General features: G+C 56.0%; 15 protein-coding genes across 15 annotated transcripts; 7 read left to right on the forward strand and 8 right to left on the reverse strand.

Annotated features, from left to right (window-relative positions):
* Positions 1-73: 73 nt before the first annotated feature.
* Positions 74-3,119, reverse strand: BAUCODRAFT_36001 (uncharacterized protein). Its single transcript, XM_007679890.1, has 2 exons — positions 1,884-3,119; positions 74-1,832 (listed from the first exon to the last, which is right to left on the reverse strand). Exons 1-2 carry the CDS (start codon positions 2,821-2,823, stop codon positions 193-195), a joined length of 2,580 nt encoding a protein of 859 aa, XP_007678080.1. The 5' UTR covers positions 2,824-3,119; the 3' UTR covers positions 74-192.
* Positions 3,120-4,518: 1,399 nt separating this feature from the next.
* BAUCODRAFT_73526 (uncharacterized protein) lies at positions 4,519-5,547 on the forward strand (the record flags this gene model as incomplete). Its single annotated transcript, XM_007679992.1, has 1 exon — positions 4,519-5,547. A coding segment is annotated over one exon (1,029 nt), but the record flags the coding sequence as incomplete, so codon positions are not given.
* Positions 5,548-6,464: 917 nt separating this feature from the next.
* On the forward strand, positions 6,465-10,262 carry BAUCODRAFT_36006 (uncharacterized protein). Its single transcript, XM_007679891.1, has 6 exons — positions 6,465-6,677; positions 6,751-6,847; positions 7,039-7,203; positions 7,498-7,616; positions 7,692-9,770; positions 9,846-10,262. Exons 1-6 carry the CDS (start codon positions 6,555-6,557, stop codon positions 10,134-10,136), a joined length of 2,874 nt encoding a protein of 957 aa, XP_007678081.1. The 5' UTR covers positions 6,465-6,554; the 3' UTR covers positions 10,137-10,262.
* A 291-nt stretch (positions 10,263-10,553) lies between these two features.
* Positions 10,554-11,029, forward strand: BAUCODRAFT_73295 (uncharacterized protein; the record flags this gene model as incomplete). The annotated part of the gene is made up of 2 exons (XM_007679974.1): positions 10,554-10,728; positions 10,824-11,029. The coding sequence occupies 2 exons, from the start codon at positions 10,554-10,556 to the stop codon at positions 11,027-11,029; spliced, it is 381 nt and encodes a 126-aa protein (XP_007678164.1).
* Positions 11,030-11,441: 412 nt separating this feature from the next.
* On the reverse strand, positions 11,442-12,730 carry BAUCODRAFT_559347 (uncharacterized protein). The gene is made up of 3 exons (XM_007680284.1): positions 12,504-12,730; positions 11,667-12,438; positions 11,442-11,578 (listed from the first exon to the last, which is right to left on the reverse strand). Exons 1-3 carry the CDS (start codon positions 12,573-12,575, stop codon positions 11,553-11,555), a joined length of 870 nt encoding a protein of 289 aa, XP_007678474.1. The 5' UTR covers positions 12,576-12,730; the 3' UTR covers positions 11,442-11,552.
* A 54-nt stretch (positions 12,731-12,784) lies between these two features.
* Positions 12,785-13,259, forward strand: BAUCODRAFT_36012 (uncharacterized protein). Its single transcript, XM_007679892.1, has one exon. It carries the CDS (start codon positions 13,017-13,019, stop codon positions 13,170-13,172), a length of 156 nt encoding a protein of 51 aa, XP_007678082.1. The 5' UTR covers positions 12,785-13,016; the 3' UTR covers positions 13,173-13,259.
* Positions 13,260-13,560: 301 nt separating this feature from the next.
* Positions 13,561-14,466, forward strand: BAUCODRAFT_158285 (uncharacterized protein; the record flags this gene model as incomplete). Its single annotated transcript, XM_007680285.1, has 2 exons — positions 13,561-13,943; positions 14,001-14,466. The coding sequence occupies exons 1-2, from the start codon at positions 13,861-13,863 to the stop codon at positions 14,464-14,466; spliced, it is 549 nt and encodes a 182-aa protein (XP_007678475.1). The 5' UTR covers positions 13,561-13,860.
* Positions 14,467-14,707: 241 nt separating this feature from the next.
* Positions 14,708-16,541, reverse strand: BAUCODRAFT_73999 (uncharacterized protein; the record flags this gene model as incomplete). Its single annotated transcript, XM_007680027.1, has 4 exons — positions 14,708-14,765; positions 14,832-15,616; positions 15,666-16,090; positions 16,145-16,541. The coding sequence occupies 4 exons, from the start codon at positions 16,539-16,541 to the stop codon at positions 14,708-14,710; spliced, it is 1,665 nt and encodes a 554-aa protein (XP_007678217.1).
* A 670-nt stretch (positions 16,542-17,211) lies between these two features.
* On the reverse strand, positions 17,212-17,775 carry BAUCODRAFT_149859 (uncharacterized protein; the record flags this gene model as incomplete). Its single annotated transcript, XM_007680286.1, has 1 exon — positions 17,212-17,775. One exon carries the CDS (start codon positions 17,773-17,775, stop codon positions 17,212-17,214), a length of 564 nt encoding a protein of 187 aa, XP_007678476.1.
* Positions 17,776-17,807: 32 nt separating this feature from the next.
* On the reverse strand, positions 17,808-20,285 carry BAUCODRAFT_149860 (uncharacterized protein; the record flags this gene model as incomplete). The annotated part of the gene is made up of 1 exon (XM_007680287.1): positions 17,808-20,285. One exon carries the CDS (start codon positions 20,283-20,285, stop codon positions 17,808-17,810), a length of 2,478 nt encoding a protein of 825 aa, XP_007678477.1.
* Positions 20,286-20,972: 687 nt separating this feature from the next.
* On the reverse strand, positions 20,973-21,670 carry BAUCODRAFT_73570 (uncharacterized protein; the record flags this gene model as incomplete). Its single annotated transcript, XM_007679997.1, has 4 exons — positions 20,973-21,028; positions 21,084-21,266; positions 21,389-21,560; positions 21,641-21,670. The coding sequence occupies 4 exons, from the start codon at positions 21,668-21,670 to the stop codon at positions 20,973-20,975; spliced, it is 441 nt and encodes a 146-aa protein (XP_007678187.1).
* Positions 21,671-21,819: 149 nt separating this feature from the next.
* Positions 21,820-22,433, forward strand: BAUCODRAFT_36018 (uncharacterized protein). The gene is made up of 2 exons (XM_007679893.1): positions 21,820-22,276; positions 22,354-22,433. Exon 1 carries the CDS (start codon positions 21,920-21,922, stop codon positions 22,148-22,150), a length of 231 nt encoding a protein of 76 aa, XP_007678083.1. The 5' UTR covers positions 21,820-21,919; the 3' UTR covers positions 22,151-22,276; positions 22,354-22,433.
* A 442-nt stretch (positions 22,434-22,875) lies between these two features.
* Positions 22,876-23,593, reverse strand: BAUCODRAFT_36020 (uncharacterized protein). Its single transcript, XM_007679894.1, has 2 exons — positions 23,168-23,593; positions 22,876-23,105 (listed from the first exon to the last, which is right to left on the reverse strand). The coding sequence occupies exon 1, from the start codon at positions 23,528-23,530 to the stop codon at positions 23,171-23,173; it is 360 nt and encodes a 119-aa protein (XP_007678084.1). The 5' UTR covers positions 23,531-23,593; the 3' UTR covers positions 22,876-23,105; positions 23,168-23,170.
* A 19-nt stretch (positions 23,594-23,612) lies between these two features.
* On the reverse strand, positions 23,613-24,198 carry BAUCODRAFT_559204 (uncharacterized protein). Its single transcript, XM_007680288.1, has one exon. It carries the CDS (start codon positions 24,029-24,031, stop codon positions 23,696-23,698), a length of 336 nt encoding a protein of 111 aa, XP_007678478.1. The 5' UTR covers positions 24,032-24,198; the 3' UTR covers positions 23,613-23,695.
* An 876-nt stretch (positions 24,199-25,074) lies between these two features.
* BAUCODRAFT_59070 (uncharacterized protein) lies at positions 25,075-25,572 on the forward strand (the record flags this gene model as incomplete). The annotated part of the gene is made up of 1 exon (XM_007679959.1): positions 25,075-25,572. A coding segment is annotated over one exon (498 nt), but the record flags the coding sequence as incomplete, so codon positions are not given.
* Positions 25,573-25,751: the final 179 nt, after the last annotated feature.

Below are 25,751 nucleotides of genomic sequence, written 5' to 3' on the forward strand. Positions count from 1 at the left end.
CCATCTATCCTTGTCAGCTGATACCTTTTCATTTCTAGGACTCTGGCTTTGACAGCAATGAACGAGCGTAAGGGGCGATAAGGGAAGCGGTCACTTTCGTGACTACTGGAGTAAGTCGGGTATCTCAAAATGATGTACAGAACTTCCGCTCGAACGCAGCAAAAACACAGTGCGACCCGTTGCGGAGCCCCATTACAGCGCGTAATTCTCTGCATGCAGGAAAATTTCCGCCATATTCTTATCCTTGAAGACCATGGACTGGAGCTCAGCAACCGTGTTGCTAACGTCCACCCGCATACTCGGTGGACCGCACACGAAAACGCAAGTCCGCTTGCCAACCCATTCCCGGCTCATCTCCTTGAGCATATACGGGATATCTGGCCGGCCCCATTCAGTACTCCAACCCGTCTTCTTCGCCTTTGCGGCCGCAGGCATGAACGCGAAGCGCATTAAGTTCTTCTGGAACTCTGTAGGCGTTGTCGGAAAGCCAAAGTCGAACTGTTGCGGATTGTCCATCTGCGATACCTGCTGCATTTGCGTCGCTTGTTCCTGCTGGGCGGAGCTGATGTCAAGCGATAGCTGTCGTGATCGCCGCTTCTCGTGCAGGGTTGGGTGAGGCGGCATATGCGGCATATCTTCCACTATTCGATTGTCGGGTGACCTAGACCGTGGCTGCTCGGAGCTGACTGCTCTACGCTCCAGAGAAGGAGAAAAGTGCGCTGACGGTGGTGATAGATGCATCCCAAGACCTTTGGGCTCACCGACAGGCTTCAGGTGAGCTTCCGGTAGCGGTCTTAACCGGTCTTGATTTTCAGCCCGCAGTTCCTTCTCCCTTTCCACGTCACCAGCAGCTTCGTCCCGGATCATCTCGGAGTTGCGTCTGCTCGATTGCATTGAGTACCTGTGGCTCGCAATGTTCTGGAACATGTCATTGACCTTGTCGTGAAACATCGTACTTACAGGCCTCGTCGGTGTTTGTGCGCTCACAATCTGGCCACCACCCGGCATTCGCTTGGCAGCGGTGATGTAGAACTGGCAGGTAACAGTGTCGGGTGGTGCGAACTCCCGGCAGATCCGCAACTCCTCCCTGAACCATTCCATCGTCTCCGGCCGCTTCAATGCCCAGACGATCTGCACGGTCTTAGTCACGGCTTTCCCGTCTCGCATGCGTTTGATCAGATTTAGCATATGGGACACCAACGCAGTGATTCCGCTACCGCCCGCGAACATCACAACATGATCGAATGACTCCAGGGTACGTCGCATACCGCCGTACGGTCCGTCCAGAAACGCGCGGTAGGTGTGCCATGGGCCGTGATCAAGCGCACTTTCAAGCACCCGCTTCGTGAAACCTCCGAAAGGCCGGAAGACGAGAATCAGGTCCCTGTAGTTCTCGCCATATACAGACGGAAAATCATCGCTACAGAGCGAAGCGATGGTAAACGGATGATTCTCGAACACGGAGATTCCTGGCATGCGGAGGTAGACGTACTGGCCTGGCTTCCATCGCATCTGCGTAGGCACCGTAACCTTGATAGCGTTCTCCGGCAACAAGGTGACCGCAGCTTCCTCGCCGATGAGGAACGACATCCGCATAGGGTTCGTCCAGTTCAGGTATAAGATACGGGCGGCGTACGATGCTAGCCAAATGGCCACAGTCGCGAACAGATAGTTCCAGGAGGTTAGGTAATTGTGGCAATGCCAGAAGAGCATGGCCAGGAGCAGTATCGCAACGGGTACATGGACCGTGACAAACAGCTCGTAGAATCTTCGTCGAAGCGGAGATAGTGAGTGAACACATAGGAAGATCAATGGAACGAGCGCAGCGATGCCTGGGCGGCCTTGTCAGTAACGGCACAGAAAACGGCGCGGTACCAACTCACCCGTGCCGTAAACGTAAAAGTGCTGGCTGCGGAAGTATGCCTGGAATATAGCATATCCGCCTTCGTCCCAGATTGGCTGCACATAGAAGGGTATCGTGTGTATCAGGCTGAGCAGCAGACATATATATGCCAACCATCGGTGCATAACGTTCAGTCTCTCATGACCCATCCCAGTCAGGATAGAGATGAAATTGGCCTTCATGCTGAGCGCGACGATCCACGGCATCATAGCGACCGCAATCATGCCGGCCCGGATGGCAAGCGGTGGTGAGCCATATTGTATGTCTTGCCAATACAGCGGCTGTGGTACGAAGCAGTACAACACAACGAAGACGAGCGCCGCAAAGACAAGCACAACAACTCCGATCGACGGAAAGATGATGGGTCGCCAACCCTTCCGCAGCCTGAGAACTGGAATCGGACGGTAGAAGATGATACGGAAGGCCGCAATCACCAAGTTCAAAACTCTGCTGTCTGCGATTGTATCTTCGTCTTGCAGCGATTGCGCGCTTGCGGGCAGTGGCCCTTCTCTAGGGAAGAACTTCCGTGTCGACTTATCGGTACTGAGTGCGGAAAGCTGATAGTCCGTATCAGGCGAGCCTGTCTTCATGATGATCTCCTCGACCTTCTCCTTGTGTATAGCGACTCGAATTTTGTCGTTCCAGTAATTGTACCATCGTAGTCCGGCGGTGAGCACGAACAGTATGATGCAGAAGTAGACCCAACCTAGAGCATACTTGCCAGATCTTTTCCATGGGTCGCGAGTCGATGCTTCCACCAAGCCTGGCGGTGAGTTGGTATTGCAGCATGGGATGTTGATGCGCTTGTCCAGGGTCGACTCTTCATCCTTTATCTGCCGCTCCACCAATTGAGCCACGTCACTAATCACCTCAAGCGCGATTCCGGCACGTCGTGCTAGAAGCTCAGGTAAAGCCGGCATCGTGCTTCGTGACACCTAGCTTAACTGTATATCTAGGGTGGACTCCCAGCCATGCTATTGCTGTATGGGACAGATCCGAATAACCTGCATTAGAACCGAAGCGATGCCTAGCTGTACTGTCGTAGAGATAGTTAGAAGGCGACACGAGCGCTTGGATCCGTATGTGTAGTATGAATAGACAGGTAGTGTAAAGCAAGGACAGTGCAGGACTCGGAGAAATAACGCTAGGGAAGTGATGAAAGAAGTAGATTGCACCACTCGCAAGTGATCCATCCAGTAGTGCGATAGAGCATGCATATATCCCAGTAGTGCCATTTTCCGGGCTAGATGCAGGATGCAAGGGCCCATCGAACGTGCTCACCTACAGTTTCTTGTCATGAATACTCGATCGGGCTCAGACGCGGGGTTGTCTGTCTGTGCTCGATATCACGTTGTGGACGCATAGATCTGAGACAATGCGTAGCCTGGTCTGTCCTCTCCGTGCCGGAGAAAGGAGGGCAACGTGAGCGCTACACTTTCCGTCAAGGTTGGCCAGGCCATAGGCAGACGCTACGTCAAGCTCGATGCATCACGCCGTTGCAGGACGTTAGGCAGGGACCGAGCCGCAGCACCCTGCAGATCATCGGTCACATCAACCAGATTCAGAGTCTGGGGCTCGGAAGGTGTGCGCGTTGGGTGACGGGTACAAACCGTCACAGCAGCTCTCGTGCGTCTGGGGATTGTGCAACGGCGGTGGCTGGGATGGCCAACCTCTCAGCACATTGTGCATGTGGGAGTTGACTCGCGCAATGACCTCGTGTCTTGAACTGTCGATAGGGGATCGCTATCGAGCTACCAAATTCTCGAACAGTTGAGCACTTCGGGGAGGAAGCTCCCGCGAATCGCAGAGCGCAAGCAGTCCAAGGACACGGCGGGTGGGGTCTTGTGGTTGTGGCGAGTGTCGAATCAAGTGTGTGAGACACCGACTGCACTGCTCTAAGCGCCCACGCTAGCAGTTCGCTTCAGATGCTTCCTGTGATTGGAGGGCAGTACTGCACCTCGTGGAGCACTATCGATCACCTCAACGTCCTGGGACGGGCTCCGGATCGATCCATCACCACCGCCGAGCATCCAGACGGTGTTGGCAGGAAGGATAATGAGACACCATCCGAGTAGATGCGGTCAAGTGCAACAACATCTGTATAATGTACTGTGTTGCCGTAATGGTCGTCGAATTGTGACAGCTGTCTAAATTTGCAACATGAGTGATGCCGGAAAGATAGTAATCTGCCTATCAAGCCCTTGTTCAGCATCAGTTGCTCCGAGAAGGTCATATGAAACTCCGCAGCGTGCACTACAAGCACGTCGGGAGGGTGAAGCGGCTCTTCGACAACCTTGGAAGGCAGGTTTATACTTAAGGTATCAACCTTCTATGACGATGCGGCTGACGGCTCGCGCCCCGACCCGCTCTCTCTTCCAAGCATCACCGCGGTTATGCCACCCTTGTCCGTTTGACCAGCTCCAACACCAGGCGCCGTCAATGGCGCATTTGAATACATGATGCCCAATCGCTATACGTTCAACGGTATCTGCCTGGGATGAGTGGGTGATGTGACGGTGGCCAGCTCCAGACAATAACAGAAATAACCAGTTGCTTCCGTCTGAACCATCACGTAGCGGCATAACAGCGCTTCCGAGTGACAGTCTCCGCCCAGCATGGGAGCCTTCAGCAACATCTCGCCCGGCGCAAGCGTGGCGTTGGGCATCATAGTCGGACTGCTCTCCACCTGTATCCAATCTCTGGGCCTGACCCTGCAGCGGAAGTCGCATATACTGGAAGATGAGAAAGAGGACCATGAAGTTCGACGGCCGGCATACAGGCGACGAAGATGGCAGGTCGGCATGTTTCTCTTCCTCATCGCCAACATCGTCGGGAGCAGTATCCAGATTACAACCCTACCTCTACCGCTCTTGAGTACACTGCAAGCGTCTGGGCTCGTCTTCAATAGCTTGCTTGCGAGCCTGCTTTTGCACGAGGCTTGGACATGGCGTACGGGTTATGGGACGATACTGGTGGCTGGAGGGGCCATCCTGATCAGCTTCTTCTCCGCGCTACCTGAACCATACCATAACCTGGAGCAGTTGATTCGCCTACTTGGATACCGCAGCTTTCTAATCTGGTTCTCACTCTCATTAGTCTCTGTCCTGGTCATGCTCATTATGGACATCAGCATGCGAAGGCTTCTTTCACCGCAAAAGCGGGACAGGCCACGACTGCTCCTTGTGAGAGGAATGAGCTACGGCGCCGTTTCCGGCATCCTCTCCGCCCATTCATTGCTCCTGGCCAAAAGTGCGGTTGAGCTCATTGTACGCAGCGTAGCCGACAAGCAGAATCAGTTCAGCAACTACCGTTCGTGGCTGTTATTACTCGCTTTCCTGGTTCTCGCATTAAGCCAGCTGTACTATCTCCACTTGGGACTGCGCCTGATCTCGACCAGCGTACTGTATCCGTTCGTCTTTTGCATCTACAATATTGTTGCGATTCTGGACGGACTGATCTATTTCCGCCAGACCGATCGTTTGCCACCACTGCACGCCGGGCTTATCGCACTTGGGACGGTCATACTTCTTGCAGGTGTGCTCGCGTTGAGCTGGCGTCTCGAAGACGGCGACAGCGACCCGGAGCACCAGCCTATGCTGCAACATGAGTTCCCGCAAACAGTACTTACTCCCGGACTCGGCTTCGTTGGAGAGCCAGACAGCGATGGTAGTGATTCTGTAGTGGCAGAAGATGACGAAGAAGTCGTAGTCGGCGAACGGCTGCCTTTGCTTGACAAAGGTTTGAAGCGTACAGCCACCGAGCGCAGCAGTCGTACAAGGGGCGGTCACGGTGGGAAGAGAAGGAAGAGGGCAAGCACGCTTAAGGAGGTCATCCATATCTGGGAGGAACTGGGCGACGCCGGCGACGCCTATGGCACGTTGGAACCCAACGGCGAGACGTCAGAACGCCGACCAGTGAGTGCCGGGCATGCTGACCGCACGCGACGGCGCCGTGACAGCGATGGGCGTAATCTGAGTGCCGAAGGAGATGGCGTGCTGGACGAGGTGCCATCGTCCGTACAGCGTTCCAGAACCTTACCCGCCACGCGTCAGACGAGCAACAAACGTCGGAGGAGTACACATGGAGGTGGCAGTGCTTTGTTTCAGGATATGCTTAGTTTGGATTGGTGGCGGACGAAGCGGAAGAACAACGACGACGCGCCGAATGATGGGCCTCCTGCGGCATAACGTGTTAATGCACGCGGCCGTAGAGTGCAACACTCGAGTGAAACTTCAGTACAGCAACAGTAAATGAAATCCATGATATGTACGGGCCGAAGCTGCCCCAAAGCAAGCGGTGCCGACGCAGACGCGGCAACGTATCTAAGCGATCGCGCTCCGCAGCTTACTACTGCGCGCTCCACATGCGGCACGATTTCGAGTCGGGCAACCATTGGCGGTAGAGGCAGCTGATTGCATGACCTTCTGGCCCAGCCTTGAGCCGCGAAGTGTGGAGGGGCAGAGGGTAGCATTCGTGCGCAATCGCCGCAAGTGGGCACGCCAGCAGCGTGTTCGTTGGTAAGGCAGGCATAGCCCAATACTGCATAATCATGCCACCTTCTCTCCGCTGCTCCGCCGTTCCCTCCCACCTTGACGTGTGCCATTCCGACGATTGCGTGATTTCACGGTAAGGTTTGGCGTGTGGGTTCCGCATGGCTGAGGCCATTTCGATTCCCTCTCCGTCTGTCTTTCTCTCACGTTCGAGCCCTACCCCGCCTGAAGCCCCTCCAACGAAGCCTACAAATACTCACAATGTGCCACGCCCGGATACGGAGGTGAGTGGAGCGATATGTAGTCCCACTCGGTTCGTTCGAGACCTAGCTGACCATCCTAACCCTCGACCTTCAGGCGAAGAAGAAGACGACAGTGCGAAAGAGCAGTACCGTCAATAATGCGCCAAAGGCTGGAGAAGGCGATAGGCCGAAGCAGTCGAAGAGCCGCAACGGTTCGTTCATCGCTTCGAGGGTTAACGCATGTGACGTTGTCATCATTCCCATCACCGTTGTAAGGTCACCTGCATTGCCAAGGCCGACGGCGCGTGCGGTCGTGAGAATACAGGATGGGAATGCAGCGGCCTCATTCATCTGCGAACCCTCGCCACTTCTCAGTACGGTCGATATGCGCTGACGAATGTAGGCTGTGTGACTTGCAAAGCCAAGCGGCTGAAGTGCGATGAAGAGAAGCCGGGATGCGCGCAATGCAAGAGGAGGAAGGTAGAGTGCGGAGGATATAGAAAAGACTTCAAATGGCGGCCCTTTGGTGAGAACCCAGCAAAGGCAATACAGGAGGCGGAGAAGCGAGGTACGTCGAACACATTTGTGATGTGGTGGATGAAACATTGCCGCCATCCCCGATGAGTCACCAAGTCGTATGCGCTGAAGAGGCCGACGATGTCTTCTCAGTTATCCTCAGTTTGGGGATCGTGAGGACTCAGGTCCCACGACCCAAACCTTTTGGCGGCTCGGATGTACTCATGTACCGACGACACGGGCTGATATGTATCCTACCGGGCGGCGATGAGTGGGGCGATGTCCACGTGCAAAGACTATTGCGACGGCGAGCATTTGTCAATATCAAGACTGACACAAGTTGCAGCGTCACCACCATCGCAAGCCTCGGCGGAGGGCTCCAAACCGAACACGCCTGACGAGAGTATTGTACCTGAAACGTCCGCGCCGAGGAAGCCGAACACGAAACGGAAAGACAGTAAGAGGGTGAGTGGGGGGACATATCTGGAACCCTCTCGATCCTTTGAGACACAGCTGACGCTCGCGTTCCACGGTTTTCAGGCCAGCACCGTGGTCGAAGAGAACGCTCTCACCGAACTCCCGGCCCGTCCAGCGAAAGCCAAGCGGAAGGAGCGCCCTCCGAGCGCGAAGGAGGCTGCGGATCAACCTGTGGAAGCTCAGCCGCCACCAGACTCCGCAGCACCACACTCAACTTCACCACTGCCGTCTCCGCCTAATGATGTCGTCAATCTGTTGACGTTACCAAGCATTCCACTCCAGTCCGCAACACCCCTCGAAGCTTCCCCGCGAGAAGACGTCTACAACTTTGGACCGAACCTCCCTCCGCAAAGTCCTCAAGCTGCGACTGCACCAACCGCTGCACCCTCCCCTACCCTCACCGAGCTGCTTCTGCCGTTCCAAGATGAACTGCCACAAGATGGCGAGTTTATCAGCTTTTCGATGCCAGAAGGCATGCAATTTCCGCTGTCGCCGCTTCCGGCAGATGTCATTGATCCGGCGCTGCTGAGTGGTGGCTTGGACGACGACGATACAGAGGAGCTTGTGCGCCAGGACGCCGGTACTGACGAACTGCAACGGCCTATCAACCACGATCGACCGACATCCTCGGGATCAGCAATATCAATTTCCGATCAACTTCAGACGCTCTGGCAGGGCCCGGTCCACTACCTCTACAGTCAACCGTACTTCCGACACGACAGCCCCGAGATGCTTGCATTCCGTTTTGATAGGCTTACATGTGGCATTCTTTCGATCATGGATGGCAAGTCCGAGAACCCGTGGCGCACACTCATTTGGCCGCTTGCTCAACGTTCTCCGGCCTTGTACAATGCGCTTATGGCAATGACAGCATATCACTCCTCTAACGACGTGCCTGCACTCCGGGTGGCAGGCCATGAGCACAAGCAAAAGAGTATCCGCTATATTCAGGAGGGTATCAGAGATAGCAGCATGACCGATCAGACAGCCATCGCCACCGCACTCGCTCTCGGTTTCTCGGAGTCGTGGGACCAGCATACGGCCTCCGGCAATACTCACATCAAAGGTGCGCAAGCGCTGGTGAAGCGAGCACTGGCTGATCATCAGCGCAACCCGCTGGGTGGCGTTGAGCTTGCACGGCTAAAGTTCCTTTGCAACGCTTGGGTCTACATGGATGTCATTGCTCGCCTTACCGCAGTTGACAGCGACGAGTCGAACGACTTCGACAACACTCTCTTGTTCGCCGTGGATTCACCAGAGATGGTTATGGGCGACGCAGTACCGGGCTTCGGAATCGATTTTGGAACAGGCATTGACGCTCGACTAGACCCGCTCATGGGCTGCGCTAACACCCTCTTCCCACTAATCGGAAGGGTCGCGAACCTCGTACGCAAAGTCTGCCGATCGCAGACCAACAGTCCGGCCGTGATCAGTCAGGCGAATGATCTACGCATGGCGCTCGAAGCGTGGGAGCCGCCTCATTTTATCGAGCAGCCGGAGGACCCGACGACTGGTGTCCAGCACTCGCTTCAGACTGCGGAGGCGTATCGATGGGCGACTCTACTCCATCTGCATCAATCAGTGCCAGAGCTTCCTTGCGACTATTCTTCGGCGGAAATGGCGCAGCGCGTTTTACAATTCCTCGCAACGGTGCCTTTAGCGAGCCGGACAGTGATTGTGCAAATCTACCCGCTCATGGTCGCGGGCTGCGAAGCGACGACGGAGGAAGACCGGCAATGGGTTCGCGATCGATGGGCGGCAATGGGTCAGCGCATGCGGATCGGCGTCATCGAGAAGTGCGCTACTGTCACCGAGGAAGTCTACCGACGCAGAGACAGATACGCAGCTCAGCCCACCGGGCGAAGACGGCTTGTCGCTACCGCAGACCTCCAGCCTGCGCGACAACGCGGCATGCCGCTCGTGAGGACCGACACCGGCTTCCAGAATGCGGATCCGGGAAGCACTGGGATGGTGTTCAGCTATGTTGAGACGGCGGATGGAGGAGAGGGGGACCCGCAACCTGGGTCCGCGAACGAACGCTTTCCGCCTCGACCGAAGAGGGTGGACCGTGGTGTCAGTACGATGGATGCAGCCTATACCGTCCGAGGGCATCTGCATTGGGTTGGTGTGATGTGGGATTGGGTGCGTATCTGAAGGACATCGATTCTTATCCTGTTGTCCAGACATTCGCTAACGTTCATACCCTTCGCTTTCAAGGGCTGGGAAGGTATGTCTGATGCACTTTTCGCCGCCGACACTGGTTCGCATGCTGACAGCTGGGACAGTTCTGCTCGGCTGATTCTGCTATACGGGAATTGCTATGGTCAACTCAAGCATTGTATTTTCCGGCGGCTTGTCGAACGTTTGCTCAACACGGCGTTGGTTTCTCGCGAACTTCAATACTTCCAGCGGTTAAGCGAGTACGGTGTTGGTAGGCGCTTTCCTGGGATTTGTTGCTTGCGGAGGGGGCTACAGATAGACGTGACGGCGTATACAGGCAGGCAATAGATGGGCATTCTTCACACTGGCGTTATATGCAGGTGTTCTGCTCTGTCTCCAAACACACAGATACTCTGTGTCTGCAAGGTAGTAGGCGGGCCCCAGGGACCTTTTGCCCGAGAACAGTTAGCTCGTCGAATCCATCCGCTATACCCTTAGGTACAGCCTGATAAGACGTACGATAAGCATTGATCACGCCAGACACGTCGTCCCTACACGCGTACGGTCGGCTCATTGACTTGCTCGAAGCGGACATGCACTCCAGTGAATGCCATCACACGTACATATACGGTAAGCCTATTGAGTGAGTTCCTTTCAGTTTGTCTTCCACCCTACCATCTTCGCCCACGCATCTTGGAAACCGTAGAAGCCGAAATTGAAAGGACTGTGAACCCCAAGCAGCAAAGCAGAGCAAAGCAAGACAAAATGGGTTCCATCGAAGACTCCCCCCCTATCGCCTTCAACTACTTCCCCCAACAACAACAAACCTTCAAACCCCCCCTCATTGCCAACGACAACGCCTTCCTCGGCGACATCGCGACGAGCGAGAAGAACGACCCGAAAGCGCCCGTCAGCTGCGGCATCTACAGGCTCGAGAAGGGTATGTATGATACACATCCCGCATCCCCCCCATCTCATTTTCCAGAGAGCCCAAGCTGTGTCGGGGTTCCTGCATACTGATCGCCTGGGGTTTAGGCACGCCGCTGGTATACGAATACACGTACCACGAAATGAAGATCATCCTGGAAGGCAGCTTCGACATCTCCGACGAGACGGGGAAAAGCGTGCACGCGACCAAGGGGGATGTGTTTTACTTCCCCAAGGGGTCGAAGATTACGTTCAAGACGGATGATTATGGGTTGGCGTTTTACACGGGCCAGCGGAAGGAAGGGGCGGCGTAGAGGGGTGTGGTGTGGTGTAGGGTTGTGTGGATGTGCCGTGTGGTGCGCATGTTGGTTTGACGAACGAAGCTTCAGTTGCGAAGTTGTATCGCTGAATGGCCGAGCTGGCTGAAACCCGAAGTTTGGCGTCCAGTCTGACACCTTTTGGCAAGGCAGTTGAGACAGGTCTCAGGAGCCTCTTCTCGACAGCAGTATGATCTGAGGACAACCGTGCAAGCTCGCAAGCTGCCTTACAGCGCCACTTCGTCAAACTTCCCATCCTCCTCAGCCATCTTATTCGCTTCCTGCGTCGTAGTGTCATTCCCCGCCGCCGCGTTCTCCTTCGCTACCTGCTCCGCGCCCGCACCATCACCAGCTTCCACAACCTTCCCAGAGACATGCGCAGGCTCGGCGTCATCATCTTCATCTTCGTCTTCCTCACCACCATCCGTCTGCTTCTCCGCAAGCGTCGTGCCAGCTAAACTACCCTCCCCATCGCCCTCCACCTGCCCCTGTAACGCCGCCCCAGCCTGCGCAGCCCCCTTCATCCCATCCCGCTCCGGCCCCTGCCTCTCCCCCTTCGCCTGCTCGGGCGTAGGCGGCGTATGCTCAATGCGCGGACTATCCCTCATCGGCACCGCCGTACTCACACTCCCGCCTCCTCGCTGGCCCCTCTCCGCCTCACTCTGCCCCTGCATCTGCATCTGCTGTTGAGTCGCACTAGGACCAATCTGTCGTTTACTGGGATCGGCATCAAGATAATAAGCTCTCACCCCAACAATCCTGCCCTCCCTCTCACACCCCTTTAGCCAATCCGGCACAACAACGGGAACGTTCATCTCCACCGCCTTCTCCCACCCCTGGCCCCTCGGCTCCGTACAGACAAAATGCGTCGTATCAATGCGGACTTGATCAATCATCTTCGCGCCGATTCTATTAACCGTCTCCGCCAGACTATCTTTCAATTGCGGATCCATCACCCCAGGCGTGATCGTAATCCCATGCAAATCCGTCATCTTATGCGTCTTAACGGTCAACTTCTCACTCCCATACTGTCCCGCACTAGTCCTCAGGATGAGATGGAAGGTATACTCCGTATCCAGCGCCAGACCCGAGATTTTGGTGCTCATTTTCCCCATGGGGATGTTGCCCGCTTTGGCGCCGTTGCGGTAAAGACTGAGGCTGCGCAGTTCGGCGGTGGCGAGGTCGATGGGGTCCCACTCGAGGACTACGCTGGTTTGGGTGGCGTTGCGGCAGCGGAGGACGGGGGGCGAGGGGGAGCGGGTGCCGAAGGTGGTGTGGATTTCGTGTTGGAGGGCGGCGAAGGTTTGTTCGGCGCGCTCTTCCGCGGGCTGGTTGCGGGAGACGTTGATGTCGACTATGCTGCCGCTGTGGATGTCGGCGGGGAGGAGGATGGAAGGGAATTCGATCTACACAACACGTGGATGGGTTAAGGAGGTGTGCTGGCCGCATGGTTGCTATACGGGGGACATACTAGTCGCTTGTCTTCGGTGAGGAGTACGGCGACACCGGCATCGACCTTGCCGACGGTCAGGGAGACGAGCATGGCGGCGTTGCTGGGGGGGGGGGTGGAAGGGGAATGTTTATGAGGGATCGTCAGTGCAGCGAAGCTCCAATGGTACCTCCAAGTCTCACTTTGACCGAGACTTGGTGTCAAAAGTCGCGGCTAGAACGGGTTTCCCAATGACACTCAGGATAGCACTTCGAACACTCCCACACCGCGCTCAGAAACCAGCGCCACGGGATGGCGTAACAATGCCAGAGGATATGGGTGAAAGGCGACCACCGCAAAGTACAGGCACGTAGGAACGCGGCGGAGGCTCCACATCCACATCCACATCGATGAGTGAGTGGCATCAGGGGGACGATGAAGGTGGAGTGATCATAGATTGCTGAAGCGACCAGGATAGTGGTGATCTTTCGCATGACAGTGCTGGTGGGAGCGAGGTAGTTCGCCATCGTCGAGGTCGTTGACGGCAGCGAATGAATGACCGTGCCTGGCTTGTTAGGGAGACCTTCTTTCGTGGCGCTGGTCTTGAGCGCGGTGTACGGAGTGTTGGAAGTGCTATCCTGCTCGGTTTATAAAAGCGTCCCACCGCTCCTGTCTGTCCACGTAGGTAGCAAACCCGTGGGACATCTCTAGGAACACAACTACAGGGAGCAACGTCGTGAAGTACCTGCGCGGCAAACGCTACTCCACGACCCGAAAATGTTCTACGAGGACTTCGTGAGGCTGGGAACGATAGCAGTGATCGCTTCATCGTACCATACGCGGCCACGACTTGCTGTTAACGACGATGTCGTCTACATGAATACTTACCCGCCTCACTTTACAAAGCATGCAGCGGACGCCATCATGGTTCGTGTCGCCCGCAGCCTGCGGCCGAGTGCATATAAATATATAACCCGGTTGTGCTTGAAAGCAGCTTCACCACCGTGGGTGGGCTTTCAAGCTTCGAGTCTCCGTCCTCGCCGACTCGGCATTGACTGGTGGTAAGCGTCCGCCAGCCTTTCCCCAATGGTGAGGACAGTCTGTCGGCAAATGAAGACGGCGTTGTTCAGGCGGTAATTGTCGTCTCTATTGCTCGCCGACAATGCCCGAGTAGATCTCATGTTCAGGGCTTCTCGGCAGTGACAGGAAGCGGCCGAGGCGTTGGCGGGGAGCGGGACGCCAGTGACGTTTGGCGTAGAGCTGTCTTGCCAAACATTAAACGTTCAGGTTCGCTTGAGCTACACCTTCGACTACTGCAATACGATAACATCGGCGACTGCAGAAGCGCACATAACTTACCAACCGATACAGAAACACCCTTTTGACAGCCGCCGCCAATATGTCGTCCGACTCCCTCGCCGTCTTCCGCAAGAGCATGGGCCCCGAGCTCGCCAAGCTCGCGGACCAACACATGCAACACGAGTACGCATCCATGTAACGCTCATTCACGCGACTTGCCTAAGATGACTGGTCCCACAGCCTCCGACAATCCGACCGCGACGCCCTGCAAAAAGCCGCCGGCACCGTAAGCACCCACACCGGCGTCGGCAGCCTGCTCGGCATCGCCCTCGGCATCTTCCTCGCCTACCGCATCCGCAGCAACCGCGCCGCCATGTTCAACGCCTTCAAGACGGCCGATCAACCCGTCGCCGTCAAGTTCGCCGGCGGCAAGGAAGAAGCCATCCCCGACTTGACCCCCCTCTTGCGACCCAGCACGCTGGGTGACGTGGCGACGTACAGTCTCCTCGGCGCGGGCGGCTTGTTCTTTGGGGGGGAGACGGGGCTTTTGACGGGCACGTTCCGGGCACGGCAGCAGATTGGCGCGGATCGGGAGAGTAGGGAGCGGATTGAGACGGCGTTTCGGAAGTTCCGCGCTGATGCGTTGAGGGCGCAGGCGAATTTGTTGGATCAGTCTGGGAGGGGTGATGCGTGGAGTTTGACGTGAAAAAGTACATTTGCAATTGCGTGGTGAAGTAATGTGTACACTAAACTTGTCATGACCGATCATAGCTCCAAGGCAGGCATCGGCGTTCCGGTCTGCGAACAATAGCCGTCAGCCTGTGTGTCGCAGACGTCGAGGGCGGACGCGCATTGCGTTGCAGGGTCTGCTAAAGCTGGGCTAACACGCTACGTTTGGAAGGTCGTGCAGAGCTGATTTCCATCCTCATTTGCATCGCATTCTCCACTCAAAGCTTGGCCGCCGGCGTCTTCTCACTCACATTCGTAATCTCATTATAAAGCAGCCTGTGGATCGAGTCAGCACACATATCTCCCGTCTCACAAAGGGAATATGGATGGGATGATACTCACGACGTCAAAAACTCCGCATAATCCTCCCCAGTAACCTGCGTGCCAAAGTACTTGGCGGCAAGCTGATACTTGTTCCCCTTGGGCGCCTTGCCCTCCAACTCACTCGCCTGCTCCTGCAACAGCTTCAGCGCGTACGCCTTGTCCACCTTCTTGCCTTCGGCCGTGGGGACGCCATGCTTGACCCACTGCCACAGCTGCGAGCGCGAGACTTCCGCCGTCGCCGCATCCTCCATGAGGTAGTTGATGGGCACGCACCCCACGCCGCGGAGCCAGCCTTCCATGTAGCCCAGCCCGATGTTGAGGTTCTTGCGGATGCCCTCTTCGGTGATTTTGCCGGGGACGTTCATGTTGAGCAGGTCGTTGGCGGTGATGTGGACGTCTTCCCGACGCACGTGGAGTTGGTTGGGTGTGGGCATGTTCGTGTTGAAGACATCGGCGGCGATACCCGCGAGCGCCGGATGAGCGACCCAAGTCCCGTCGTGGCCCGCACGGACTTCGCGGAGTTTGTCGGCGCGCACGCTATCCATCGCCTTGTCGTTGGCTTCCTTGTCGTCTTTGATGGGGATCTGGGCGGCCATGCCTCCCATGGCGTGGACGCCGCGGCGATGGCACGTTTTGATGAGGAGTTTGACGTAGGCGTCCATGAAGGGGACGGTCATGGTGACGCTGCTGCGGTCGGGCAGGACGAAGGCGCTGTTTTGCCGGAAGCGCTTGATGACGGAGAAGATGTAGTCCCAGCGGCCGCAGTTGAGGCCGGAGGAGTGGTCGCGGAGCTCGTAGATGATCTAGACGGCATTAGTAGGGAAGTGTCACCCGTGCAGTGAGTGAGCTCACCTCATCCATCTCGAAGGCAGCCGGAATCGTCTCGATAAGCACCGTGCCTCGGATCGTACCCCTCCTCATACCAATATAGTCTTGCGCGAGATTGAAAACATCATTCCACAGTCTCGCCTCAAGATGGCTCTCCATCTTCGGCAGGTAGAAGTACGGCCCTGTGCCACGCTTGACGAGCTCCTCCGCGTTGTTGAAGAAGTACAAGCCGAAATCGAACAGCGAGCCAGAGATCGGCTCGCCGTCGACGGTGAAGTGCTTCTCCTCCAAATGCCAGCCTCGAGCACGCGCAATGAGTGTGGGTAGGACGCGGTCGGTGCGGAGCTTGTACTCCTTCTCACCCTGCTTGAAGTCGACCTGCTTGCGGATGGCGTCGTAGAGGTTCAGCTGGCCGTTGATCATGTTCTCCCAGGTTGGTGCGCTCGAGTCTGTAGTAGTAGGTTATCAGCCTCCGTCTGATGACTCGCTTGTTCCTGCCATACCTTCAAAGTCCGCCATGTACGTCCACACGTCCGAGTTCAGCGCATTCACAACCATCTTCCTATCCGTCGGTCCGGTAATCTCAATCCGTCTATCTACCAGACCCGGCGCAGGCGGCGGGCCCTTCCACGCATCGTTCTCGCGGATATGCTGCGTCTCGGGGAGGAAGTCTAGCAAGTTGCCCTTGTCGAGCTCGGCTTGTCGGATCTGGCGACGCTGGAGCAGCGCCTTGCGGGTGCCATTGAATGTGCGGTGGAGGACGGCGAGGAAGACGACGGCTTCCTTGCTGAGGATCTTGCGGGTCTGGTCGGTGACGGAGCCGAGGATGTTGACGTCCTTGAGCACTTGCTCGACGTTGACGGGGCCGATGTGACGCCCTTGATCGCGGAGGGTGGTCATGTGTGTGTGGGACATGTTGCAATCTCTTCACTATGTTGACGATGGGGTGATGGATGGAGTGGGGAATGGAAGAGTGAGAGAGGAGGTTTACTTAGTCTATCAATGGTAGAGTTTCGCTCACCTGGCTTTTATGTCGTCACAAGCAACAAGGCTCGTCTACCGAGGGACGTTGCGGTGCGGAAGACGCTCTCTCAAGGCCCCGCCGTCATGCCACCCTGACCATCTCGGCTCAGTGGAGCTCCCTGTCGCGCTGCTCATGAAAGTGTGGAGAGAGCTTGAGAGGAACATCGGCGTCCTTGCGTTTTCCGTCATCATCCGATCTGCCATCAACAGCATTTACGTACTACGTGGCTCCATGTTGAAACACTCGTACATCACGGCTCACTCACTGCTCGGCATATGTGTGGAGACAGCGTGTTGTTTGGTGCTTGCCGGCCGATACAGACAGGCCTCGGTGCTATCGACCCAGCACATGGCAGAGCAAGCGGCCTTGGCTCGGGAGATATCGCTTTCGAGCTACCGCATTAACCGTTCCGCAGCAACCGTAGCAACCGCAACCGCGCAACAGCGGTGACAGTACCCTTAAGAACGCCCGAATGCCACGAGAGACATTTGATATTTTGGGGTGCATGTCGGCAGAGAAACAGGTACTCCATACTCCGTCATAAAACTAAGCCGTTGGCTTTGCATTCTCCTTCCCATCAATTCGACGCCGCCCAGCCTCCTTGACCTTCTCATCAGGAATATCCTCCACCCGCCCATGCTGCCAGCCCAGTGCATCTGCCTCCTCTTCTTCCCGTCTGGAAGAGTTCATGTAGATGTAAACGAGAGGTGACTGCGCACCCAGCCGGCCTACTACACGGTCAAATGTCCGACCACCATGCACATCATCATCAACATCATCCTCGATCTCCGCCGAGCGAGCTTTCCTCGGCGGTGTAGTGGCATCCGGCGCAGTCCGACTGGTAACGCGCTTGCCCTTTTTGCGCACCGATGTTCTGATGGGAGCCACCACAAGATGCTGGTCTGCTAACTTACGGATCATGTTCGTGAGAGGCGACTCTTGGGGTTGGGTGCTCGGTGTGTTCTCGCGCGAGTCGTCGCGACCTCCACTAAGAGTCGCGGAGCTGGCTTCTGAAGCGCCGTCTCTCGTCGACTGACTGTTGACAGTGAAGTCGAACTGGAACGGCTTTTCCGGTTCATTGCCCGGTGTTTCCTTCCCTGAAGCTGACATCAGTAACTGTCGCGTGAGGAAGTGGAACGCACCTACCTGCCTTTCTTCTTGCTCTTCTTCTTCTTCTTGGGCTTCACAGCGTCCACAGTAGGACTGGCGCCGTCGCCGACACGAGAATCAAGCTCATTCGCGAATCTGCCGCCACCATCGCCACTGTCACCGTGAACAGTACTATCACGAGTCTCGTCAGGCATGCTAAAGGCCTGCTCATGGTCACTCGCTCCAGCATCTCCAGTAGATTCACCAACCATCTGTGCCTTGGGCGCTGACGCTGGCGCTTGGCTACTCCATGGAGCAGCCGGCGCCGCTGCTCCCGCGTCAAGCTTCTCTCCTGATCGCATGTCAGCGTCGTCGCGAAAAGACTGCGTTCCGAGGGGTACATTGTCACGAAAAGACAACAGCGGCGCCGATTGCACCATCTCGACTATGACACGCGAAGGTGATCCCGGGACTGAAGCTTCTGTGGTGATAGTAGGAGTGGCCGCCCGCGAAGAGAACAAGCCCGCAATAGAGCCAAGCATGCCGCGTGACTTTGAAGGACTGGCATCGCGTGACGGCGCCGGCGTTGTCCGCTCCACATGCATGATGGGTGGTTTAACGCAATCTTCGATTGAGGAAGGCGCCTTCGACGCCGTCATCTCCGCATCGAACTCTTGGTCGGTGATCGTGCTTCGGTTGGAGGCGCTATCATCCTCTGCCTGCTTCTGCTTTCTCTTCACCGACCCTTTGCCCTTCTGAGGCCTGGGCTTCTTCTGCTTCAGTGGCTTGCTGAACAGGCTACCAAGAAGAGACTCCGTCTGCGCAGGACCCTTAGCCTTCTCTGGCTTCGCATGCTTCTCCAGTACATTGTGGTTGACCGCTATGACTGGGCTCAGAGACGCAGCGGAGTCAGGCAGTGTAACTTCGAGAACCGAGTTCGGTTGAGATTGACCCGCTCTCGCGTTCTCAGTAGCGTCGAAGATGTGGTTGTCAACCTCCTCAACAGGGTCCAGTGGTGAGCATGGTTTTGGGATCTCAGCTGCGACTTGTGGAATGGATGATGTTACTGGCGGACTGGCCACGTCTGCTGCAACCGCCGTAGGCGGCGAACATGTCGGTTCTGGGAGCTTGACCGGGACTACCTCCGGAATGGACGCTACCGCTGATGCATCTCCAGTAACATCTGACATGTGCTCGTGGGCCCACCCAGCAGTATCAAGCGACAAGGATGGCTTTAGCACTTCGGCTGCGACATCCGGAACCAATGGTGTGACTGGCGTACTGCCTACGGGTCCTTTGTTTGCTGCTTCCGCCGCAAGCGGCGGCGGCGAGGACTGCTCACGAAAGGACTGCTCGGGCTGCGATGGTGCTACACTCTCGAGCGAAAGATCCTTCAGGCGCGGTATCAACCCGTCCGGGTCGTTCCCTTCCGCAGCTAGTGCAGGCTGTGTGCTTGAGTCCCATGGCGACCTGTACGCCACTTCTCGCGCAGGCTGTGAGTCGGAGAAGCTGTCCTTGTTACGCTTTCCTTTCTTGCCTTTGTAATTACCCCTCGAAGACGGTAGCACGCCGCGGGAGCCATGGCTATCGCGCCGCTTTTCGCGGCCATTGGGACGATCGGTCAAGGCTTCCTGGTAGAATGGAGGCTGTGATGCATACGACTGTGGCATTCTGTTCTCGTATGGAGTATGCGGTGACGGATTACCATGTGGCGACTGAGAATAGTGTTGCGCCTGAGAGTAGTGTGGCGGCAGCCCAGCCTGACTCACCACCGCTGGCGGTGGGAATGAGCCAACGCGGTACTGATGATGGTGGCTTTGCGGCGCGAAGTTGATAGATCTGCTGTGCTGTGCCATCATGGATCTCTCCTGCATTTGACGAGAGAAATTGACCTGGAAGGACCCAAAGCGTGTGTTGCCGCTGCGGTGGTTTTCAGGATGCACATAGCTATTCTCACGCTTGCGGATATGGATCGGTGCTGGTGCAATCGTGGAATCAGCGGCGGGCTTGACTTCCGATAACGATGCCTGAGCGTGATTGGTGGCGGATGGAACGTTCGCGTTCTCCTCAGGCTTGTCGTGGTTAGGGGAGCCTTGCAACGTGTGTTGAAGATAGGTGACAACGTGTGTTAGCATCTTCTCGCCGTATTGCTCAAAATGCTTCGGCTCAAAGAAGGTCTTGGGTCCGACACCTGGCTTGAAGATCCACTCGCGCGTGTTGGGATCTGTGAGGATCTCCTGGTTCTCCCGGATCCAGTCTGCAGCGATGCGTGGGATCTTAATCTCGACATTCCACTTGCCGATGCAGTAGAAGACCTGCTTGAGGAAGCGGTAGCCTTGCACTTGCACCTCCGATGCGGTAAAGGTGCTGTCGATGAAGGCCTCTTCGACCTGCTTCGTGCCGTACTGCGGAAACTCCCAGGGAAAGACGTCACGCCACTTCTCCGGCTCGTCGTTGTATATGCGGCCCATGTAAGGGGCAATGTCGTCGAAGCGGTTGCTGCTAGCAATCACCGGACCGCCGTCGGCCATGTTAGATGCGCTGTGGCCTTGAGGATAGACGTGAAGCTGATCTTGAGAGGCTCTTAAAGGAGACTTGGAAAACTGTGTGCTGTTTGAAAGATGTGATCGCTGAGCTGGTGGCGTTTGTCGAGCTTTTGGAGGTACATGTGGTGAGTAGCAATATCTCTTGAATGGAACGTTCTGCGTTGCACGCCACTCTGCTCTTTCCTCTTGCCTCGCATGATGATATTGGCAATCTCAATCGGAAGGCGCGCCTTCTTCTTTAGTCGGTTGGACGTCATTTTTCACTTACGACGCACGAGTGAAGACAGAGATGTGCAGGAAGTCGCATTCACCTCACTTCTAGCGAGCAGCGACAAGCAGCGGTGATGAGGCGAAAAGCGACATTGTGCACTTACGAATGGTTGAGCGGATAGTCTGTCTGTCTGTCTGTGTGTCGGTGAGATGTCCCGTTTGCATGGTCTGGTACTTTCCGAGACACTCCCGCCATCCCACCATGAATGCCATTGTGAGCATGCCGTAGGCTGCAGGTAGCCGCAACGCCTTCAAACGCCCTGGTAGGCCCTTATGACCATATAAACGCCGTCTCTAAGGTCTGATCGAAGCCCTCTGCGCTCCACCCAACGGAGCCTGCGAGCGATCACTTCGGCATTGCACGTCTGGGGTAAATGCAGACATGTTGCAATGCTTGTCTGTCTACTTCGGCAGCGTCTTTATGAGCTTCGTGAGTTCACTCTCGTCATCGCCGACGACTGTCTGGTGTCAGCTACCCAGCCAATTGCGCTAGTCCACGCAATGTACACGTACCTGCCCGCCCATTGTTCCAGTCCACCGTGACCGGTCGTTGGAAGAGTGACTGCGTTGCGTTGAACTTCCTCAACGCATCGGTGCTCCCTGTGGCGTTCTGAACAACGCTGCCTGCCTTTGAAGGGCCGATATATTCGAGAATGTTGGTCAACTGGTCTGGAGTTGGCGGTCCTTCAACCACATCTGAAGGCACATATTAGCGCGCATCTCACACCGCACTCCCAAATTCATGCCAAAGCCCCCAATTCCTCCAAATCTCCTTCCAACCGTGCCGCATTCCATAAGTTACTGAGCGCTGAACGCACCTAGATCGAAGTTCGTTCTTCCCAGCTTGCTCTGTTTGCCATGATCCCCCGCTTGGTCGACTGTTGCATTAGACTGCGCATTCGCAGCCGCTTGCTTCAGAAACGTATGCGCGCGAATTGAGGCGGGACTTGAAGGAGAATGGAAGAGGGTGATGACATCTCGTACACCAGACTGTAGCATGGCTTAGCATTATGCGTATCGAGTCGGTTAAAGTGGCGATGCAAAGCCGCGCAGGATCCTAAATGACTCACCTCCTTGAATAAGTTCCTGAAGAAGCTCATGATTTCAGGAGCATACGCGCAGAGATTGGCATGCTCATGCATGGCGAACGAGCTTCCATACGATGGAGCTCCAAAGCTCGGGCCATGCGACGATCGCTAAGTCCGAGGCCTCAATCTCAAGCCATAAGATGCGCAACCGTAGTTCAGACCAGCACGCCCATGGAAAACAACCCGAGAACATATGTGTCATCTTCCCCTCGCTTCTTTTGCCCTGGTTCGGCGTGATCAAACTAGGTTTGATCACAATCAATGAGTGTTGAGTGGGCACCGGATGGCCAGATCACGCGCACATTGCTTACACCTGCCGCTGTATGGACTGGAATAGTAAATGACGCGTGGCGGCATTTGGTTAGGTATAGATATGGCACGCGTTCTCGGAGAAGTCTGCCGTGTGTCTCTCTTTTCTTGGGCATTCGCACGAAACGAACGCTTCCTATGTCATTGGAGCAGTCATGCTCGTTAAATATTTATGTGGGATAATGCACTGAATCTCCTTCCACTCTCTGGCGGAAAGACTACGATTTCCACTACCTCCTTCATCGTTTGCTTATCACACACGTCCATCGCCCGGACGCGGGCGTATGCAGAACGCAGCGAAGCATAAATGTGGTAACAAGCCATGTATAACAGGCAAACTCTTCCCACGACGGTCGGCGGATTTGACGCTGATGTTGGCAATCCAGGAGCGCGGAGCGCAGAGCGCAAGGCACATTCCCCGCCGTCGATGCATAGGGTAACCGGCCAGTCGCGCCAGTCCCAGCGTAGTACAGTCACATCAAGCGCCAACGACCATTAAGCAGCATATGCCACGGCGGACGACCTCGACAATATGCCACTTGATGCGGCAATCTCGTCCGGGTTCTGCAGTACCGACTTGTCCACTATCTCAGGCCATTGGGGCGAATGGTGACATTCGCATATGTTTGCAATATCGTACGATGCGGACTCGACTGCTTAAAACGATAAACTCCCTCATACGCGAGCGTGGCTAGTTGGGAGGGAACCATTGTATCTGTCGTCTCTGGCTGACTGTTGTGTGGAAAGCGTCTGAAGCGAAGTCGGGTGGTAAGCTGGTGAAGATACGGAAGAGCAATGCACCACTCACATCGTCTGCGATGCGCGTAATATGCGCAACTTAGAGTCGTACGATGAGCGCAAGCCAGACGGCATTATCACGAGACCGTACGTTCGAGAAATACTTAAACCCTCCCAATTCCCGCGCTCCCATTTCTCTTTTCTCCTTCCTACACAGATCTTGCCATCTTCACCAAAGCAGCAACAACAGCAACAGCAACATTAACAACACCACCAACACCAACAACAACAACAACAACAATAACAAGATGGCAAGCTTCTGCGGGATTCAACTCCCACATCCATTCAAGAAGAATGGGACGTATTGTCGCAAGGACAATACGAAGAACCCGTTCCGCTGGTAAGTCCCAACTCCGTTGACGCTCAACAGCTACATGAGACAGCCACTGACTGCTTACGTAGGGTCTACCAGCGGTACGTGGATGTGACGAAGAGGAGCCGGCAGCCTTTCAACAGGCCAGAGACGCCGGAGTACGCGCGCGCCCATTGGGAGGCGTGCAGCGTTGCGATGAATCGCGTGTACTGATTTCGTTTGTCTGCTTTTTGGCGTTCTGGGCTGTAAGTCCTAAGCGGGCGGCTCCGCAACCTGTGAGTCCTTGGTTGCGTGGGCGCGGAGCTTCCTGCTGGGCTGCCACGGTGCCCATGGGCGCCGTGGATCTCCTTTGTCTGCTTTTTGGCGTTCTGGGATGTAAGACCTAAGCGGGCGGCTCCGCAACCTGTGAGTCCTTGGTTGCGTGGGCGCGGAGCTTCCTGCTGGGCTGCCATGGTGCTCCTGATGGTGAATCACATATGTACGGACGGGGCACTGTGGATGCTGGGCGGCCGGACCTGCAATCTGTGAGTCTATAATGCGTTTGCGCGGGTCTGGCTGGCCGGCCCATCAGTCTTCCTGCCTTGCGCAGGAAGCTGGAGGGTCTTTCTGTCTGCATGCTATCCATCTTGTACTACATTCGATGTCGCGCCCAACGCGCGCCGTGAGGCCGTAGGTATGGCGCAGCTGTCGCATTGTTCCTTGGTATCGCAACGTCCTTTCGCCCTCCTCGCTCTCATGACCCCGCTTCCCAGCCCACCATCATTGCCACCCACCATACCGCTGCTACCGTGTTGGGATGCTTGCTTACCATGGGTGAAACTGGGACGAGGACGGTACCGCTGCAGCGCCCACAGGGACGAGACTGCCCTGCGTGTTCGACGGCAATGTTGCGAAGGCGGTACGTCTACTATGATAGCAATCCGTTTTACAATGAGATAGGCGTGCAGGATCATAGCCAGGATGTAAGCCTACGCAGGACTGTTCATGCTAACGTGATCTCAGTGCACTTCTGCGCCTGCCTCACGACAGTCGCTCTCGCTAGACGTTAACAGAATGTCGACGACCCTGCATGCTGCCATTGCGCGAAGGCACGGGTAGCGAGCGCCACTGCCGCCTCCGCCCTGACGATCTGTGTCGCTATTTGCGTCCATAAACAAAGCGTCTTACCGAAGCACGATGACCTTGATAGTAACACTGACAACGATCGCAGAGCATCATACTAATCCACAATGGTACGCGCAATTGCATGGCCCCCTTTCCACACAGCTGACGTCTTCAGGCATCGATAATGCGCCCGTCACCGCTCACGGTCAGCGACACTGGCCGTCAATCACCCTTCCGACGACAGAATTCGGTCTCACCCGCGACTGTACGTGGAACGACGCCGACACAGTCACCTACGAAAGCGTCAGGAGTGTCTCCTGCTAAAAGTGGATCACTCTCACCGGAGAAGACAAGTCCGTTCGTGCGCCGTCCTTCACAAATCAGTCACATTGGAGAGCGACCGTCGAGTCCGTTTGCGCGTCCAAGCAGCAGCCTCAGCATACCTACCAGTCCTTCGCGACAAGTGAGCAATGCGAGTAGTGCTGGCAAGAGTGAGGAGACAGACCCGTCTGGAACACGGCGTACGATACCACTCGGAACGCGACTCCCGCAAGCTTCGAAGGAAGCAACACCGACTGCATTGGAGTTGAATGTTGCTGCAACGGCAGAGCCGCACCCAGCGACACACACTCTCCTACCCACCGCACGATCTACACATGCTGCGGCAGAAGCAATGACTGGTCCTCCAGCACCTAACGCGACGAGCAGTCCTGACTCGCCGTCTCCGTTTGATGGGCCGAGCGATATGGTTACGGCAGTGGCGGCAACACAGTCCCGTCCGATTGTTCACCGAAGAGCTACAGGATCTACCGCGGACACTATTCGACCTCCTACTTTTGCTTTAAACACACAGCAGCGGCCGACAATAAAGCGCGGTCTCAGCAACACAGTAGGAGGTTACAACCACGTCCCGCAACCACTACTGCGAAGTATGCGTGAGAGCTTCGAAGTGCTTGATAGCAGCAACTCCGGCACGATCGACTCTGCCGCAGTGGCGTCCATGCTCGAACAGATGGGCATGGACAACAGCGCAGGGTCTCTGCGCGGCTTCTTCCCAACAAACGGCTCGATACAGCTAAATTTGGCACGTTACCTGGACATCCTGTCCGGCCCACTAGCAGAGCTGAGTCACCATGACGAGCTGTCCGCAGCATTCGAGGCGTTTGACGTGGATGATAGCGGGCAGATCGACGTTGCAGAGCTACGACGGGCGTTGGTGAGCACCGCACCCGATCCAGGCGAAGACGCTATCCGCTTGAGCGAAAGGGAGATAGATGGCATATTGGGTGAGTTTGCAAGCCGACGCCATTTCGGCGGTAAGGGTGTGAATGCGGCGAAAGCGAAGGGCGAGGTGTTCAGGTATCGAGACTTCATGGCCAACGTTTCGGGTGGTTCTCAGGATGTCGGTCTGGGGGCGGAGACAGTGACGGCAGCTTGAGAGTGGTAGAGGAGGTGCTTCGAGCGACACGAGGATCGTGCTCTGCCTTGCTAGAGAGATGTCAGCTGCCTACGTAGCGAGCTGCTCGTCATGAATGTAGCACTGATGCTTGACGTAAAGGCTGATCACGT

Source organism: Baudoinia panamericana (genome assembly GCF_000338955.1).
Source record: "Baudoinia panamericana UAMH 10762 unplaced genomic scaffold BAUCOscaffold_9, whole genome shotgun sequence".
Taxonomy (NCBI): domain Eukaryota; kingdom Fungi; phylum Ascomycota; class Dothideomycetes; order Mycosphaerellales; family Teratosphaeriaceae; genus Baudoinia; species Baudoinia panamericana.